The sequence below is a fragment of the Schistosoma haematobium genome, chromosome 6, assembly GCF_000699445.3.
Source record: "Schistosoma haematobium chromosome 6, whole genome shotgun sequence".
Lineage (NCBI taxonomy): Eukaryota > Metazoa > Platyhelminthes > Trematoda > Strigeidida > Schistosomatidae > Schistosoma > Schistosoma haematobium.
Window position 1 is genome coordinate 18,416,119 of NC_067201.1, and position 18,807 is coordinate 18,434,925.

The window sequence follows — 18,807 nt, forward strand, 5'->3', positions numbered from 1 at the left end:
AGATACTGATTCAGTGTTCTTGGCTTTTAATTGTTTTTCATGTAGCACTCGACTGTAATTGCAATCAAGCAGATTTCATTATAGTTGCGATGTATAAAAATGTTCCTTCGAATTCATATGCAGAGGGAAGGGCTGAAAACACTTTCAAACCAACATAAATTTGCAGTAGATTACAGAAAATTGCTTAAATCGTATTATCCCAATATACTTCTCATAGTTCAATATATATGTGTAAAATACATAAATTTGTAATATATTCATTCAGAAAGATGGCAGAAAATCATAGCCTAATGGAGAAAGCCGAGATTCTTCAAAAGTCACGAGGTCAATGTCCCTTCAAACAACCAGAGCAACAATTTACATGCGAAAATAGAATGTCCGGAAAATGTGAGTGACTAGGAGGAGCAGTCAAATAGCTGCAGAAATGAACAGATACAACTCGATGGTGCACGCAATAGATAAAACCACATGAAACAAAGATGGACAGACAAGATTAGGTTCACGAGAGATACTGGTATAATCTTATCGTGAAGAAGAAAATGCTACACACACTCAGAGAGTTGCTCTGATTCTGTCCAGTGAAGCGAGAAAATCACTCAAAGGATGGGGATCTCATGGACCCAGAATCATCAAAGCATCATTCAAAACAAAGAACGAGGGAATCACAATGAATGTTATACATCAACGAAATGTAGCGACGAAGATGACAGAGATCAGTTTGACACGAGGCTGAAACCAATCATAGCGAAGTGCTCAGGAAAGGACCTGATCATCCTGATGGGAGAGCTAAACGCCAAAATCGGGATGGACAACACCGCGTATGGATATATCATGAGTCTATATGGGCTGGGAGAGCGGAATGAGAATGGAGACAAATTTGCAAATCTATGTGCCTTCAATAAAGTTGTTGCAGGTGACACAATACTCCCCCACAAACACATACATAAGTTACGTGGGTATCACCGCACCACACCACAAGAACCATATGATTCTATTTGTATCAGTAAGAAATTCACAAGGTCAATGAGGACGTGAGAACCAGGAGAGGAGTGGACATCACCTGGTTGTGGTCAAGATGAAACTGAAGCTAAAGAAGCACTGGACAACAGGGGGAACAGCATTACAAAGGTTCAATACAACTTTCCTTCGAGACACTGACAAATTAAATTGGATCGGTCACATAAATATATTATCATGTCAATCCGCACACAATAAAACTAAAAAGTGACTGTGAACATGGGAGGCAGTAATCAATAAAATGAACATAGCTTAAGAACAGTAAATCGTACAATAATAGTGTATAGGTCAAAATAAAGCTTATAACAAGGGGGTTATAGATATACATAATCTAGTTGCTGAATATTTATACCATAATAATATATAGATAGTATTAGTCCATTAATAGGTCCCAGACGTTACTCGTGATGTAACCTTCACTAGGATATAGCATATACCTCATTGTACAGAGTGGGATATAATCATGACGCTTGTAATTTAACTGTCTAGGAGAGAGGAATCGCTTAACGTGTGCTATGCTGAAATGTCGCCAAATCGATTGACCATAAACTTTCAGACAGTAGGTTCACTTAAAATCAACAAGTCTTCAGGCCATAAAACAAAAAGATTGAGCTTGTTTATCCCTCTCCTGTTTCGACAATCACTGAAGAAAATCGAGGCGAACATGCAATTTATCATTGAGCATTAAACTCTTTGGTTGTGGTCTGTCAAATGCGAAACTCTCTTGGTGGGCTTTTGAACGGTGCTAATTATGCTCTCCCGTGCTCTTTGTTTCCGTCATAAAATGCCCTTCACCATGTTGTGACCTGTATCTTGGGTTAATTATTTTTAAGGGTAGGTCAGTGTTTAATTTATATCGTTTTAATTGCCGAATTTGCACAAAAGGGTTTTTTGCTAAGGTACCTGTCCATAATCCTTTCCATGTGCTACGTTTCACGGAATGAAATGGTTAAAATCCCTAACTTCTTATATATATCGGCTTCCTCACATTAAAAATCACGATCCCCATTTCTTTGATACCTTGTAGGGTTAGTATAACTGTCTCAACCCGGGTACTTGGTTTTTTAACAACAACCTATGTATTGTCTCAGGGCTACTTAAATTTGTGAAAATTTATACTTCTAGTCTCAAAAGTTCGGCTTTGGCTTCTCTCTGGTTCTATATTATGAATCCCTTCCTAGGTTTGAACCTTGTCACTAGTTCATTGGTACTTAGGTCTCTTCTAATGGATGGCGCCATTCCAAGGCAGGATTTCAGGAAGAACTGATGTTTTTCGTTTCCATCTCGACGAGTGCATTGTGCAAACCCTATCATCAGTGTTTTGTCTTCTTCCATAGTGCAGTATTTAAGCTCAAATTCATAGTGCTGAATTAAATGAACTAAATGACTGGCAATTTTCTATGGTTCAACCTATGACCCTTACGGCAAACTATACTATAAAGACGAAATGGCAACTAGTGCTTACGCCAAACCCACAAAGGTGAATCCTTGGAAAAAAATGTGATACTCAACGGGTTCAAGGTTATTAGACATTATCAAATTACACAATTACAGTGAGAAAATAGTCACGTTAAGCGTACTTATCCAATTTCAGAATTGTTGGTGGGGATATTGTTGTTCACTTTGCTATGTTCATGGTTATCGTGACACTGTTATTCCCACCATCTATGTATTATACAGAATAGCGAAATTTGACAGTTAATGCTACTTTAAGGATAGATCTTGAATTCAGAGGTGTGCTGCGTTACTAGGCCATATTACATCATACTATCATCCCTTCAAATGGTTCTAAGACTCACTCTCAGGCAATCACAGTGAAAATACGTCTGTATGCTGATAAGAATACATATACTATGAAATCCAGTTCGTTTGTGTAAATCCGTGTCGCAAACTAGCCTACTGTGTGTTATAATGTATCGGGTAATAGACCAAAACTATCATCAAATATCCTATCTTATCAAAGTACATGCCACCATCTAGCCCATCTAATTGTAGCTATCTCCACACATTTTGCCAACTTTTCTTGGTTTTAATTATGGAGGGCGGTGGCTGTCGTTGATTTTTTTCTTTTCAGCTGAAAGGCATCGACACATTCCTGTAATAGTCACACCGCTTTGTATTTGTTAGATGTCCGATTGTGCTGAAAAATGGAAAAAATGTTTGCCTAACAGATTTCTTCAATCTTTACATTGAGTAAAGGCACTAGTACAAAGCCTTTCTTAAACCTTCATTATTGATGACATTAATGGTAACGGGAATTTAAATGGAAAAGATATAGGCACCTAAGTCGTTTTATACTTAATGTCTTTTAACAAGAAGTATGTATTTTATAACAATTCATCTGATGCTTTCTAACACTTGGCATGACCATATTCATAGATTAATTCCTATTAGTTCTGAAGGCTGTGCTAGAAAGTTAACGACTACCAGTCTTAGCATCGCTTATCTACTGATGACAACGCAGTGATACAACATTGTCAATGTTTAGTATGTTGAGTTTACATTGAGGACCTATAGTGTGATTGTATAAGTTATCGTCCGTTTCTCCAAGGTATGCTGCGTTACAGACACAGGTTGGTGCCATATTATTCTAAGAGAACGCTTATTCGTGTACATGCTTGTCCATATATTCTCGTAGACTCACTTCACAACAAGTGAGACACGTTTGTAAGTTACTAAGTTTCTTTCCAAATATTTCTTGGTCTTCAGCTCAAAATAGGGAGTAATTAGTCTTATCTTCATGGTTACGAATGATACGTTTTATTCAAAAATTCCTGAAATGATTTGTGTACTGGTTTTCCATTGTATCGTCCATTGATTGCTTACAGTATTTCCTTGTGTCTACGTCAACCAGTCAGTCAAACGGAAAAAGCCTTGAGAAATGGCAGAGGGGACTCCAAATACACGAGAGATGAATCGCACCGGTTCTTTATACTGGCAAGGCGAGGTCAAGTAAATGACCATACTTGGATCCAGTATGTGCATTTAGGAGACGCATCGTGCATCGATAGCGCGAGATTCTAGAGTCTCAAGAAAGCCCATTGTCCTATCTGCCACAAAGTTTGAACATCGGAAGCTCCAATACGTTCTTTAGGGCATTGTTCCAGTAGACCAGGAATAACATTTCGTATTCAGCTCGACGCAGTTCTACATTTTTCAATTACAAACCGATAAGATTACTGTAGCGCTTGTGATAAGCGCGTTGTACACTCCAATTAATACACGGCTTTGTATATTGACATGTTCTACTGCTCATAGAAATTTCAAATGTAGTCATTATGAATCAACAAAAAACTTGATTTGCGCGGTTGACATAATTAGGTGATTTTTTAATTGGTCTGTCAGACAGTTTGGAAGTATACTACGTATCGGTTATTCCAACTGTATATTTCAACAACTATGGAAATTCGTAGGAAAGAAAGCACACTGGTCTGTCTTTTTTTCTTTCTAAGTCGATAACCTCGAAAACAGAATGAATACGTAAAAACATCTTAAGGTAATGAAAAACATCACTTTGGTATTTGTGTTTACCCACAATATACCGATATTAATGGTTACCTTCATACAGTGAATAAAACGATTATTATTTAGATGGTCGCCAATAGGCCTTCTAATTCATTTGCATATATTTCCCAAATTGTCAGGGATTTTATTTTATTTTACATGGTTATCAGTTTTAAATCTACTTTATGTATTTTAAATGTTTCCCTAAGGCTTTTAAACATTCAGTTATGTATCTTTAACACTGTATTGTTTTCTAAGACTTAATAATCTGGTATTATATGTTTTTTTTCTGTTTAGGTTTCTACTACGTAAAAGCGCCATATGGCCACATAATTGTGATTTTTCTTGTGTGGCACCTAACATTTTCGATAACTTCATTTATTTTTCTAAACATTCATATACACGCGAAAATCTTGTATTTTAACTCAATTTTCGTTTGCTACCTCACTTACTAAAAGCGCCATTTTATTGTGCTTACTAGCTGGGTCTTATACCTTTATTTATTCATATTTAACTTCATTAAAACATTTTATTTTGGTCATCATTATTGTTGCTACTGGGCGAAGATCTTATAAAAAATTTAGTTCAGAAAATTACAATTTTTTGTACCTCAACTATTCCATGTCCGCTTCTTATATTCGTCGTGATACACTTGTTTCTAATCCCTGTTCTCTATCCATACTTTCTGGGTCATCTATAAATGCCAATGAGCATAAAGATGTTTCATCACTTTCTACGATTAGATCTTATCCTGATCAAGCAATGCCTTTAAAGCATAGTCCATCAGGCGGTCAGTTACAACAAGGTAATCAAGGCAGTATTCATTCACCTAAAATGTCACCTGATTCAACTCTAATTCAGCTTTCTACACCAAGTTTTGTTTCTTATTTAAATTCCACTACAAGTCTTGGTATATCAAGCGGAAATTCTATCACATGCGATAGTTTTCTTCGATCAGCACTTTTATCAGACGGGTTAGAAAAGCAGTGTGTCGGAAGTTCAACAAATCCTCACGTAACTCACTTTCATGATCCATCTGCGCTACCAAATATCCATCCATGTTCACTACTACGTCCACGTGCTATGACAACATCAAACGCTTCAAGATCTGGCACACCGGTCGGAAATACGCCTACATCTGGCTCTTCAGCATGTGCATCTGCCCCAACTAGCACAACTCCTGTTAAAAAGTCTTCAAGGCGTAATCCTTGGGGTTCTGAGACGTATTCAGACTTAATTTCAGTTGCTATACGTTCTTATCCAGACAAACAAGCAACTCTACAACAGATTTATGACTTCATAATTACTCATTATGAGTATTTTCGGGAGCGTAGTGATCCAACAAGTTCTGCTGGATGGAAGGTGAGTAAAATATTTTGTTTCATATAACACTTGTTTCTGTTTTTATATTCAAAACTTTTGAACAATTTCTGGTAGTAGTGAATCAAATACTACCACCAGTTTATTAATTTCACTTGATAGTACAGCAAGAGGATTCTGTATTATACCCAGTCCTTAGAGTTCACCAACTAAATGTATTCGCATCACATTACCTACCTCTTAATCGATGGGTATTAGTTACTGTAATTTGTGTTTCTCCATTGTCGATCCCTTTCAAAAATAAATCGATTAAGCACTGGTGATTGTGTCCTTTTGTATTATGTTATTCAAAATATCAGTAGGAGTGGCTTAGCGGTTAAACCGTTCGACTCTTGGTCAGTAAGTCCTAGGTTCAGATCCCCCACTACCTCGATTTTGGGGGACCAAGTAGTATATCTAACCCTTAATTATATAGTGTAACTCACACCCAAGTACCTGGTGAATGAGTTTGTTAAATCTAAAATTCATCTTAACTTCCAAGATGATTTTCATGTTTTCTTTGCTTAGTATATATCAATATTTCAATCAGTAAATTTTCGTCGCCATCTGATATATTCACTTTGCATGTACATACAAGTAAACATAGTATACCTTCACTATCGTCTTATTTTACACCAGGGCTTACTAATAATTTACTCTTGTTGTTTGGGTAATTAATATCGTCTAAATTTTAAAATTTATTATTTAGAAGGTCGAACGACCATTTTCTTCCCCAAATGACCTTTGTTCTAAGGACACATATCCTAGACTGGTTTTGTTCTGCCATTCTATCTCACGTACATATTATTGTTTATCTTTTACTAGACTGGTAGTCTTACAGACACAACATTTGATCAGGGCTAACAGACATTTATTGCTCCATCAATATATTACGTCTGTCATGGTTATTTTGAGATCAGATTTTTCGCTGACTGCTTCTTTACCACTAGCCTGTCTTTCGAAGGAATTTCATTACGGCAATTATTTCGGATTTATTTATTTATATGGTCCTGTCCCTCTTTTTTTCCTACCCTACTGATTTCTGTGCAGTCAGCTTCAATGTTCGAGTGTAAACATGTAGACCCTAATTACGCGGGATGACTTTCCACCCACAATAAAATGATCATAGATTTTTATGCGTTTTATTTCCGCGTATTCTTATAATGTATGTATGTGAGGTTTATTAGGTTGCAGATATACTCAAATATTAGCCAATCGTCTGACTGTTTAGCCTTTATTGAATGATTATCATGCAAATCTTAAAAAACATCTAATTTCAGTCCCTTCAAATAAAATTTCATCTTGGTTTTGCTTATGTTTTTTTAAAGAGCCTTTAAAAGTAATCCAAACATTATTCAGGGATATTTCACTGATCCTGTCTACTTTTTAGCATATACTGAGGTGATCAGCTACTCAAAAGGCCCAAAACTACGATTATACCACTCTTGCCAATCCAGAAAGTATTAGCAATAATCTTATGTAGTTTGCCAAACATAACTACACATTTTTATCCAATATGTTTAACCTGACTGTACAGCTAGACCCTTATGCAAATTTAAACATGGAGATTTATAGTTAGATATGAGATTAAAACCAAGTGAATCAGTAGAAACTTTTACATTCACACTAGTTCAATCTACATTAATTTTCATAATGTTATATTTACGATATGTATTGCGGAGTATCTTCATTTAGCAACACGAATTCACCAGTTAATAAATAAAGAATTATATATCTCAAACAGTGTAGTGTACAGTTTATAAAATTTTCAAAGTACTTCATGGGAATTTTTGATGACTTTGCTATTGCTTACCGGATTGTATTCACTGTTCTCTACTTGTTGTGAAACATGGTTTGAATAAAATTTCAGTTACTGTTTTCTTAGAAGCTATGATTACTTAGTGAGGTTATTGAAGTTGATGTTTAACAACTTCGTTTCCGAAAAATGGCATCTAGTGATGACATGGTTATATGGTTATAATTAGGTTTGTCAGCTTGTATTTGTTTTTAGTGATCATTTACAAGTTATTAGCGCCGTCAAGAAATGTGGCAGGCACAACATCCCAGAGGCTTCCAACCAGTGTCCAAGACTCGAACCATATTCCACTCACTTCAATTTCGGAAGTCGGGTAGTATCGCTAGCATTCACAGTTTGAGTCACACCCAGGTACACAAACCTGTAAATGGTAAATAAGTGATATTAGATTTTGATGCTTTCTTGCTGAGAACAATTTACTGACTCTTAGATACTGTAGAGCAAGCAAAAAACAATGTTTCATTCTGTTTTCTAGTTCTGCCATTAATGCAAGCTTCTACGCCTGACAGGCTAACCTTATATATGGTCTGTCCGGCTGTACTCAAAATGCCACCATCCCCTCTCAAAAAGTAAGTTTTAACTCTTGGATTCACCTGTGTTTTCAGATCGAGAGGGTATCAAGCAATTAAGTTAGATCATCGCTTGTTAGCAAATCACAATTCTATTGATCAAGTTCTATGCTCATTTATCTCTTGTTAGGTATGTGAACATCCTAATGAATACAAAAATGATAGATTCCTATAAAATATGTGGACAATTACAGTTAAGTGATTGTATGCATACATTTCTTCCATCTTACTGAGAAATGTTATTTACATAGATATTTTATAGAATGCACAAATGCTGTATCCAACATAGTTGTAAAGTGGATAATCACTTGGTTCGTTCCTCTACAGTCTTAAGATCCAAAGTAAATTTTTGTATAATTCTAAAAATACAAACATTGCTAAAGTGCCAAAACCGTTCAATGTCAGTGTTAGATTCCAACCAATAGTTATTGACTATCCTAAAGAGCATCTGCTATGAAGGAATTTTTTAAGACAATCAATGATTCTTAGCTTGTTAACATGAAGTAATAGGTTAGTAATCGTCAAATCAATACAACAATAAGATTTGGCTAAGTAATGGTCACTCACTGGACTGGATTATTGACTAGTCTCCCCCGAATGAACTGATATCAAAAGTAAAAGCACTAAACAGAAGAATAGACCTATTTAATAAAAGAATGTGCTCACATACAGAATATAAAACGGAAAATAAACATGATTTAATGTCATCAAAAATTGACCAACAGGCTTATTTCTTACTCATCAAATAAGCACTTTTAACATGTATCTTGAAATATTTGAGCTATGATGACAACTATGTTTATGTCATATCAAAGTTCTAAAGCAGTCAGTACGATGCATAACGAATATTCCGGTACAACCTTTCAGTCAAACCGATTAACATTTCGTAGCACCAATGATCGGTTATAGCTGATGTACATTCACATATACCACCTCTTGACTGATCTCAGCTCTAATCGAAAACTGTGACTTCATTACTGAGTAAATGACGTATTACTAACAATCGTAGGTGATTAGTTAACTGTTGTTGTTGTGCAAAAACCTGGTACGAATTCGATTTACACAGGTCTGTCTAAGTGTGTATGCAATTGAATTTAAAGTGATCGAAGTAGATAGTTATTCCAATACAGCCCTAAAATTTGTCTTAATGTCAAACTAATATCAGTTATACTGCGGATAAATCTTTACTGGCAGTCGATAAATTAACAAAATCATAAAGCTAACATCTTATTGGTTATGTTGGAACGTCTCCAGTTATGCTTAGGATATGAAGCTCGGATCAAGTTGAAATCAATATTCAATATATTGCAATTAAATAAAATACCCTTTGCATGTTGGCTTATTTGTCAAATACACAGCAATTGGATCGTTGGTCCTAACCTACCGATCCATCTGGAAAGCCATGTAGTGTTGTTAATGTCCTGAAGATTTGATAAGCGAAACCTTATGGTAACAGGTATATCTTGTCTTTTCCATATTTCTTAATAACATTACTTATACTTACATATTTACATACTCTTGCTAAACCTCGTATAGGAGCATAGGCCGCCGAACACCATTCTCCATCTAATTCTGTTCTGGACAATCTTTTCCAATTGTTTCCAGTTGCTATTCACCCTTCTGATGTCTGCTTCCGATTCTCGGCCCAATGTGTTCCTTGGTCTTCCTCTTTTCCGTTTCCTTTCAGGATTCCAAGTTAGCGCTTGCTTCATGATGCAGCTTGGTGATTCCTATCCACCTCGAACGTATTTTCCTAAATTTCTTTAGCTAGAAGTTGGCCTGTTCTCTCCCATAGTAGGTTGATGATGGAATCTGGTCAACGAACACTGCGTGTCTTGCGAATACAATTGTTTAGAAATACCTATACTTTTTTGATGATGGTTGTTGTAGTTCCCAAAGTCTCATTTTCGTACAGTAGAACTGTCTTGGCGTTCGTATTGAAGATCCTCACTTTGATGTTGGTTGACAGTTGTTTCGAGTTACATATGTTCTTCAACTGTAGTAATACGGCCCTTACTTTGCCAATTCTCACCGTTACGTCTGCATCAGATCCTCCTTGTTCATCGATGATGCTGTCCAGGTACGTGAGTCTCTACCTCTTCCACAGTTTCTACATCAAGTGTGATTAAGTTGGTGATCTCTGTGTTGTATTTGAGGATCTTGGCTTTTCTTCTGTGTATGTTGAAGCTCACCGTTGCACAAGCTGTTGCTACACTGGTTGTCTTGACCTGAATTTGTTGGTTTGTATGGGATAGAAGAGCCAGGTGATCTGTGAATTCCAAATCGTCTAGTTGCATGCAAGCTGTTCATTGTATCCCGTGATTCCCCTCAGATGTCAAGGTCTTCACAATCCAGTCAACCACCAGAAGAAAGACAAAGGGAGCAGAGTAATCTGTCTCGACTGAAACTGGTCCTCACATGGAATACTTCTGTCAGCTGTACTCCATGCACGACTTTGCAGTGTAGTCCGTCGTATAAATTCCGGATGATGTTGACGATTTTCTCAGCTACTCACACCATAGGGTCAAACAAGGTTCCATTCGGTTCTCCTATCCAAACTGCCAAACGTTTCGTCATAGTCAAGGAAGTTGATGTATAGTGACGAGTTCCATTCAAATGATTGTTCAACGACAATCCGTAATGTCACGGTGTGGTCCGTGCATGACTGACCCCTATGGAATCCACACTGTTGATCTTGAGGTTGGGTGTCTACTGAATCTCTCATCCTGTTCGACAACACTTTGTTGGAAACGTTCCCTGGTGCTGACAGTAATGTGATGCCACTGTGGTTTACACATTTGCTCAGATCTCCTTTCTTTGGTGAGATATCCTTGTTTCCAGTCTGTCGGCACTTGTGCCTCCTTCCAAATCTCCGTTACTAGAACGTGGAGCATGTTTGTAGTTGCTTTTATGTCTGACTTCGGTGCTTCAGCTGATATATTTTCTGGTCCTACTGCTTTCCCAATTTCCATTTGTCTGGTGACCATGTGTGTGGGAAGGTCTGTGTGTGTTGTTTCGATGTCCTGTGGATTCAATGTAGCTGACCTATTCAAGAGTTATTCAAACTACTGTATTCACCTGTTCCACTGTTTTTAACTCTCAGTGACTAGTTTGCCTTCTTTGTCCTTGACCGGTCACTCTGGTTTACAATATTTCCCTGTTAGTTTCTTTGTTATATCATATGGTTGCCTCAGATTTGCTTTTCTTGCGATTCTTTCATTTGTCGTTTCAAGTCTTCATCCTGTTCTTTCAAGGCTACTTCCTGTCTCACGCATTTGCAAAGTAGGTTTGGGCATCGGGTCATCATCCCTATACCGTAGAAAAGAACATTGCTAAAGTATACTAACCAGAATAAACAAATTAAACATTTCTTGTATTCAATCTAATGATATCATATTTACCATCACTTTTGTATATAGTCAAGATCAACGTAAGATAATGCCGTGTTTTGTTTTCTTTTTTTCTTGAGTATTCGAGGGCATAAATTAACCTGGTTCATAAGTCAACTATTTACAGTTATTGTCGCTTCCGCGGTTCCCTTCAATTATCTCTTGTGAATATTGGTCATCTTATTTTTAAGAAATTAGTCAACATAATAGAATTCATATGTCATTACATTAATGCATCCTAAATAATATCAGACATGCTTCTTAAATTTCTGTTTATTGTCATCATAACGTTTACCTGTTGTAATTTTTGTTTGGTGTTATAATAAACTGTTTGGCATCACCGACTATTACTCCCTATTAAACAATGTATCATTACTCGTTTGTTCACGACTGCCGACTAACTAATTTTTGGCAGTCATGTTCCTATAGTTTTCAAAAATCTTTGTGCCCAATCTACAGAACTAAGGAAAGTTGGGTGTATTTTTGAACTTCCCATGTTCCTAAAACTTGATTCCTACCCTTTATTATTCCACCTAACTATTTGATGGAAGGAAGTAGTCATGTCATGTCAAAGAATCTCACGTTCACAACTAGTGAATTGCAGCTCCGAACTCCTCTCTATTTATTTTGGTTCAGGTAGCTAGAATACAAGCATTTATTCCTATACATAAAGTGCTCCCAAGCCAGGTATATGAGTGTATACTTGACAAATTAATAAAAGCAAAAATATCCTGTGTAGTGATTTTCTAAATCTTGTTATTTTCGCATTATTGGTCAGTTTGGATTTTTAAAAATCTTCGGCATAATTTCCGTAGTTTGCGCGCTGTCAACATATACCCAGTTAAGTACTACTTTAATTCTTGTCTTGCTTATTTATTGATATCGATACGATCAGTCTACTGTCCTTTGGTGATACTGGTCACCACGTGCCATTCTACCACAATCTAAAAGTACATATTTTGTCCCGTTTAGTTCATGTATTCATCGACCAACTCTCTTAGCCTTGATTTTTGAAGGTCATATATACTGTCTACCCTTACACATCTTTAACATCCACGTTATTTACATATATATATATATATATATATATATATATATATATATATATATATATATATACGGTTGTGTGTGTATGTCTATGTCCATTTATCTATTTTTGTTAATCCAATACATGTTTCGTTTGTAAATTCCACATGGAGAATGTACACATGTTATTTGTAAAAATGATGTTTTGTCTCAGTCCATTTATGTACAATCTCACCAATAAAAAACTTGAATTTCAAATTATGTACTAGTATCGTTGTTGTAGCTATGTTATGCCACAAGGATCAGCACATCTCCCCATTAGGGTATTGGGATTGTGACATCAGATAAATAAAACAATGAAAGGCGATTAAGGAGCCTTCATTTCTCAAACAAATATCACAATTTTCATTTTCTTTTATGGAAAGAATATGCAAAATATACTTCATTTCGGGTGCATAACTAATGAATGTGTGTATTATGGTCGCTAACTTGACCATGGAGAATAAATCAGTACAGTCAAAAGCTTAATATATTAATTCTCAACAATTTTTTTCTAATGAAGGAATTTGTGCTCATCTTTATCCACATTGTGAGCGGCCCACACTCTTGGTAAACATCACCAGGATATGGTAAAGAAGACAAAAGAGTAGTGTCTCTAAGATACCCGTAGAGCAGCAATTACAAAATGGCTCCATGCAGTGAAAAATCTGAGGCTAACAGTAGCCTAAGAACTACGTGCTATAAATGCAAGTCCTGGTCAGGTTTTCATGGGTTTCTTCGAAAATTGTCTTCGAGCGCCATTTTTCGGAATACTTAGTTCAATGAGTATGGGTGCGTATACCGGCGATATGTCATAAGAACGTTAATACGGAAATCAAAGAGTTGTTCGAATTGAAGTAGGCAGTTGTTACAGTTGTCTTAGTTTTATGCTTTAAATCCTGTATAACGGCCTATTTTCCCCTCTATCCCCAGATGCTTGCATATGCAGTAATATGAAGACATGATGGTCTAGTTGTATGTTACTTGATATCCAGTTATATTGTTTGACCAAAGCATTTGTCGTTTAATCTGTTCATCTTTTGAAGTGTACACCACCTCATCAAGTTTCTATGAAGTCCCATTTGATAATGTAGTGTACGATTTGTTGAGGAAAATTGTTGTTTTAGACATGGTGAATAGCTTGTGTCAACACATTTACATATCGGAAATCATAGTCCGAATCAACCTTTCTCTTGATACTTTGGTCTTGTGGATAATCACTAGTGAGCAAGTAAAGAATGAGTTACATACAACATAAAACTGTACAGATTGTGTATCAGTTTATTTTGTAGGTAATTTTTTATCTGACATAAAAAGTAATTTATCATTGATAATTAGTGTTCGTTTACTTAGGATTAAACTACAGCGTTCATTCATAAAAGTATTAGGGGAAAAAGTGTATTTTATAAATTTGAAATCAGCTATGGATTGCTTTAATACACTGATCACAATTCGTGAACTATCTTCGTATTTGAAAGTTTGTGCTCTTTTGATTTGAACCATTGAACTAGATAAAACGTATAACATCTCAACCTTACTGCTGAGGAAATTTTACTACAAAATCCTGTTTATTTCTGATTATTATGTTCATTTTGATACAACTACGCACCAAAAAAATAGTATACACTACACAAATATAGATATCGCACTGAGAAATAAAGGAGAGAAGGGGGAGTAAAATCAAAAACAAAAAGTAAAATGAAAAAGAATAGTGTAGTCGCAGATACAGTTCAAATAGAAATACGACCAAGAAAGACTTATTTCAGATAAGGTAGTCCCTCTCACTGTTGTGAAGAATGTAAAAGAGAACTACAGCCGGATCACCACTAACTTCTAATCTGACCATGTTTAAAGCGATTGAATTGTAACTGGGGAGTCGTAATAGACCGACAGGAAGTAGTTCTACACCGCTTCCTTCCATGCATAATACGGAGTCATGTCAAAAACTGGTCACCTCTCCGCGTTTTCCACCCAGTTCCAGCATCGAGAAATACTGGCTGGACTGAGAGAGGCTGCGATGTTGTTCAAGCTACCGGAGTCGAAATTTCATGAGAGTGACGCTAACCATATTGAACCTCAGTATTATTAATATTGTGTTGTCACTGGGTGTCAGAAATCATTTGAACAACGACGCTCGAACACAGTGCATGCGATTTTTATATCATTATAAATACTTCACTTTTGTCATCGGATAATTGTTGGGACGGCTTCCGAGAATTATGAACTTAATAATAATGGCAAGTGAGAGCATGATAATGTACATCATACACAAGAAATATAGGTTTTTATCATGTACTTCATTTGGAGTAGTAATGTCTCCTAAGATTGAATAGTAGTACTAGTATTAGTATAAGTAATTTAGCAGTGGGTGAGTCTTTTTTAGCAATCAGTCATAAGAGATTGACGAATGAAATCTGAGGCTTACATTGTACTCTACTTTCAGTGATTTGATTATTTCTTTTTCTTCCTTGTTCAATCGTAGTGTATGATATGTTGTGTTATTATTGCTTTTCCTATGTTTGAGATAGCAGGATATTTTAGGCATTTACATATATGCTGATACAAAAATGAAGCACTTTTTTTATTGATAGAATTCAATCCGTCACAACCTGTCATTACATGATCGATTTACGAAATGTCCAAAATCATCAGACAATACAAAGTCCTCATATTGGAGAATTAATCCAGACGTAGCCGCTAAGCCATATGTGCGTCGACGGGCTTGTTCTATGGATACTACCAATTTAAAGAGACCCGGACCTGGCAATTATGGGAAAATAAATAACCGATCAGGTGGTGGTGTTTCTCACCGAACCGTATCCAGTCATCCTGGTCATCGCATTCATGTGCCTTCAGCCGATAGCGACATTACCAAACCTTCTTTATCACCTGTTTGTGAGCTACAGTATCCAGTGGATATTAACTATTCATCTACTAAAGTTACTGACAGTCGTTCAAATACCGAATGCAGTAAGGATTACAATGAACCAAATGTTCTAAATTGTTTGACTTCATCTCCATCTGTTGACACTTGTACCGCAACTAAATCTATGAATTTTTATCATTGTTCACAACAAGCAAATACTACTCACAACAATGATTCAATACCGACTTGTATCAATATTCACTGGCAGAATGCAAAATCTTTAACACATTTATCGAATCCTCAGGTATACAGTTCGAATCCTCCCAATGGGATATTCAACTCTGGATTCTCTGGTCTGTCATGTTCTACTGACCAACCACCAAGTCGATGGTAATTGTCATCAATGCTATGTGTTGTTTTTTTGATGATTGTTCGTGAAAACTTCTAGTTATTATAGCGCGGATGACAACAGCAAAAAACTGTATATTTTCCTCATTGCATAGGTGTTATCAAAATCTCCTATTCATTGTTGCAACTGTAAACTAAATTTCCCCAAAAATACTGAGGATAAGTAGTAGGTAGTAGTATTGAATTTAGTATATGATATGGAAATTCCCATGTCTGTCTAAAACGTACTATACTGGCTGTAAACTGGTCAGCACTTAAAGCCAGGGCAAGGGTTTTTATTTAATCGGTTTTGCTATTTTTTCTTTTGTATCAAAAGGTTCGGTATTTCTATTCTCGAGGAATTCATTTACTCATCTCTCCAGTCCTTTAAATTTTGTAGCAGAAATAAAACTGATTGAAAAAATCAGGTTCGATTTTCTGCTCAAACATTAGAACAGGGGGTTTAGTGGATGTGGACAAATCTTCGCTTTTCGAACTTGTAATAATTAAGTATTTGAGTAGTTTATCAGAAATTTTTAGTAGTTGAATAAAAAGTCGTAATGTGGCATTCTTATAATTTTTCACGCAATCGCATCAGTTGTCCACAAAACTCCCATTTATATTGGTTAATTAGATGAACTAGATTTTTTTTCTGTTATCAATATTCATTATTTTATTATTCATGAAACGAGCGCATTCCGTTTAACACGTAACAAATACAAATACTTTACCGTATTTATTCATGAAGGTCAACTAAGTTAACGTGTAGGTCAGTCGGTCAGCTACAACGTAGGACCAGGCACGTATATGCATCGTTCCAAGTTGTTACACCTGATTAGCACAACAAGATGAACACCGAATTCATAGAAGTAGTTACTTCAATAGTAGTAATGTATAAAATAAAGATTATGTATAAGGATATAGTACAGGAAGAAAAAAATTGTTGGTAGAAATAATGATATAAAGCAATTTTAATTTCACAGTTTAAGAGAAGACAGAGAGTGTATACACCTGCGTCATGTCACAGAGTCTCCAACCACATACATTACGATAATCACTTCAACCAAAGTAGTCTGCATCTACCAACATGGTTCACACTAGAAGTTAGTGATTTCAAGGACTGATGCCACGTTTTGCTTTGGCCTCCCCTAACTTTCTTCCAAACATCTCCAACACTAGTCAGCATTGCGCTTCATGGTAGTCGGTGTTCAGGCATATGCAACACGTTGAGGATTCACAACCTCACCAACTGATTTACCATCATTCCCTAATACCCTGCGTCTAACCTCACTATTACTTACCCGGTGATCCCAGCAGACGCCAGCAACATTTCCAAGGCCTCTGCGGTCAAATACTAGTAGCTTACGAGTATCTTCTACTCTTAATGGCTATGTTTCGCTGCCGTAAAGTAGAACAGGATGAACTGCCGTGCAGTATACTCGTCCTTTTATTGATAGACCGATATTTCGCCTTCGCCATAGGTGACGAGCTTTTCGAATCCATGCAGAGATTTCGCCTGACACCATCTCATTAGGGCTGATCAGACTTCCAAGATAAGTGAAGTTGTCGGCACGCTCAACTACTTTAATCCCTATCCTCAGTTCAGGTGTTGACACAGGCCAGTTCTGAAGTAATAATTTGCTTTCTGATAGGGAGAAACGCATCCCAAACATCCTGGCATTGTTGCTTAGTGCTACCAAAAGACTCTGCTTCTAAGTCGACAAGTGGACCTTCTGGTAAGAGATCAATACCCGAAAATTCAGTCGACGAGAAAGGTATTTCCATCAGTAGGTCTATGTTGAGGTTGAACAAAAATGGAGATAGTGGACAGCCCTGCAGTACAGCACTTGATATTGCGAAATCAGATGACAGTTCGCCATAAGCCCTAACTCGACTGGTAGTGTTCAAGCAAAGGGCCTTCACAAGGTTTATATACATCTAAAGTACACCTTTCAATGACATATATTGCCATGGAACCTCTCGGTCTAAGGAGTCAAATGCTGCTTTTAAGTCAAGAAAAACTATCATTCTCGGACGCGTATAAGTAAGCCTGTATAGTCTCAATAATCTGACCGCCACCAGTAAAATCTAGCATCCTTAATGCATAATAATATAGCAATAGATGGTAGTTTTAAACGTACTAGAGTTGGTCGAAAGATGATGCTTACTTATTTACGTCTGTTATTCCTCGTGGAGCTTAGGATAACGATATGGATTCTACGTCCTACTCTGTTCTGGATAGTCTTTTCCAATTGTTTCCAGTTGCTATTCACCCTTCTGATGTCTGCTTCCGATTCTCGGCCCAATGTGTTCCTTGGTCTTCCTCTTTTCCGTTTCCTTTCAGGATTCCAAGTTAGCGCTTGCTTCATGATGCAGCTTGGTGATTCCTATCCACCTCGAACGTATTTTCCTAAATTTCTTTAGCTAGAAGTTGGCCTGTTCTCTCCCATAGTAGGTTGATGATGGAATCTGGTCAACGAACACTGCGTGTCTTGCGAATACAATTGTTTAGAAATACCTATACTTTTTTGATGATGGTTGTTGTAGTTCCCAAAGTCTCATTTTCGTACAGTAGAACTGTCTTGGCGTTCGTATTGAAGATCCTCACTTTGATGTTGGTTGACAGTTGTTTCGAGTTACATATGTTCTTCAACTGTAGTAATACGGCCCTTACTTTGCCAATTCTCACCGTTACGTCTGCATCAGATCCTCCTTGTTCATCGATGATGCTGTCCAGGTACGTGAGTCTCTACCTCTTCCACAGTTTCTACATCAAGTGTGATTAAGTTGGTGATCTCTGTGTTGTATTTGAGGATCTTGGCTTTTCTTCTGTGT

The 18,807-nt window shown here is 36.6% G+C and overlaps 1 protein-coding gene across 1 annotated transcript in view; it reads left to right on the top strand.

Annotated features, from left to right (window-relative positions):
* The first annotated feature begins 1,243 nt into the window (after positions 1–1,243).
* The window catches only part of FOXO6 (forkhead box O6), a 28,475-nt gene continuing 10,911 nt past the window's right edge, over positions 1,244–18,807 (top strand). Inside the window, exons 1-3 of the mRNA XM_051217032.1 lie at positions 1,244–1,851; positions 4,819–5,883; positions 15,311–15,975. Of these exons, the coding sequence (XP_051065665.1) occupies positions 5,143–5,883; positions 15,311–15,975 (1,406 nt within the window). The 5' untranslated portion in view covers positions 1,244–1,851; positions 4,819–5,142. The remainder of the gene's footprint in view (positions 1,852–4,818; positions 5,884–15,310; positions 15,976–18,807) is intronic.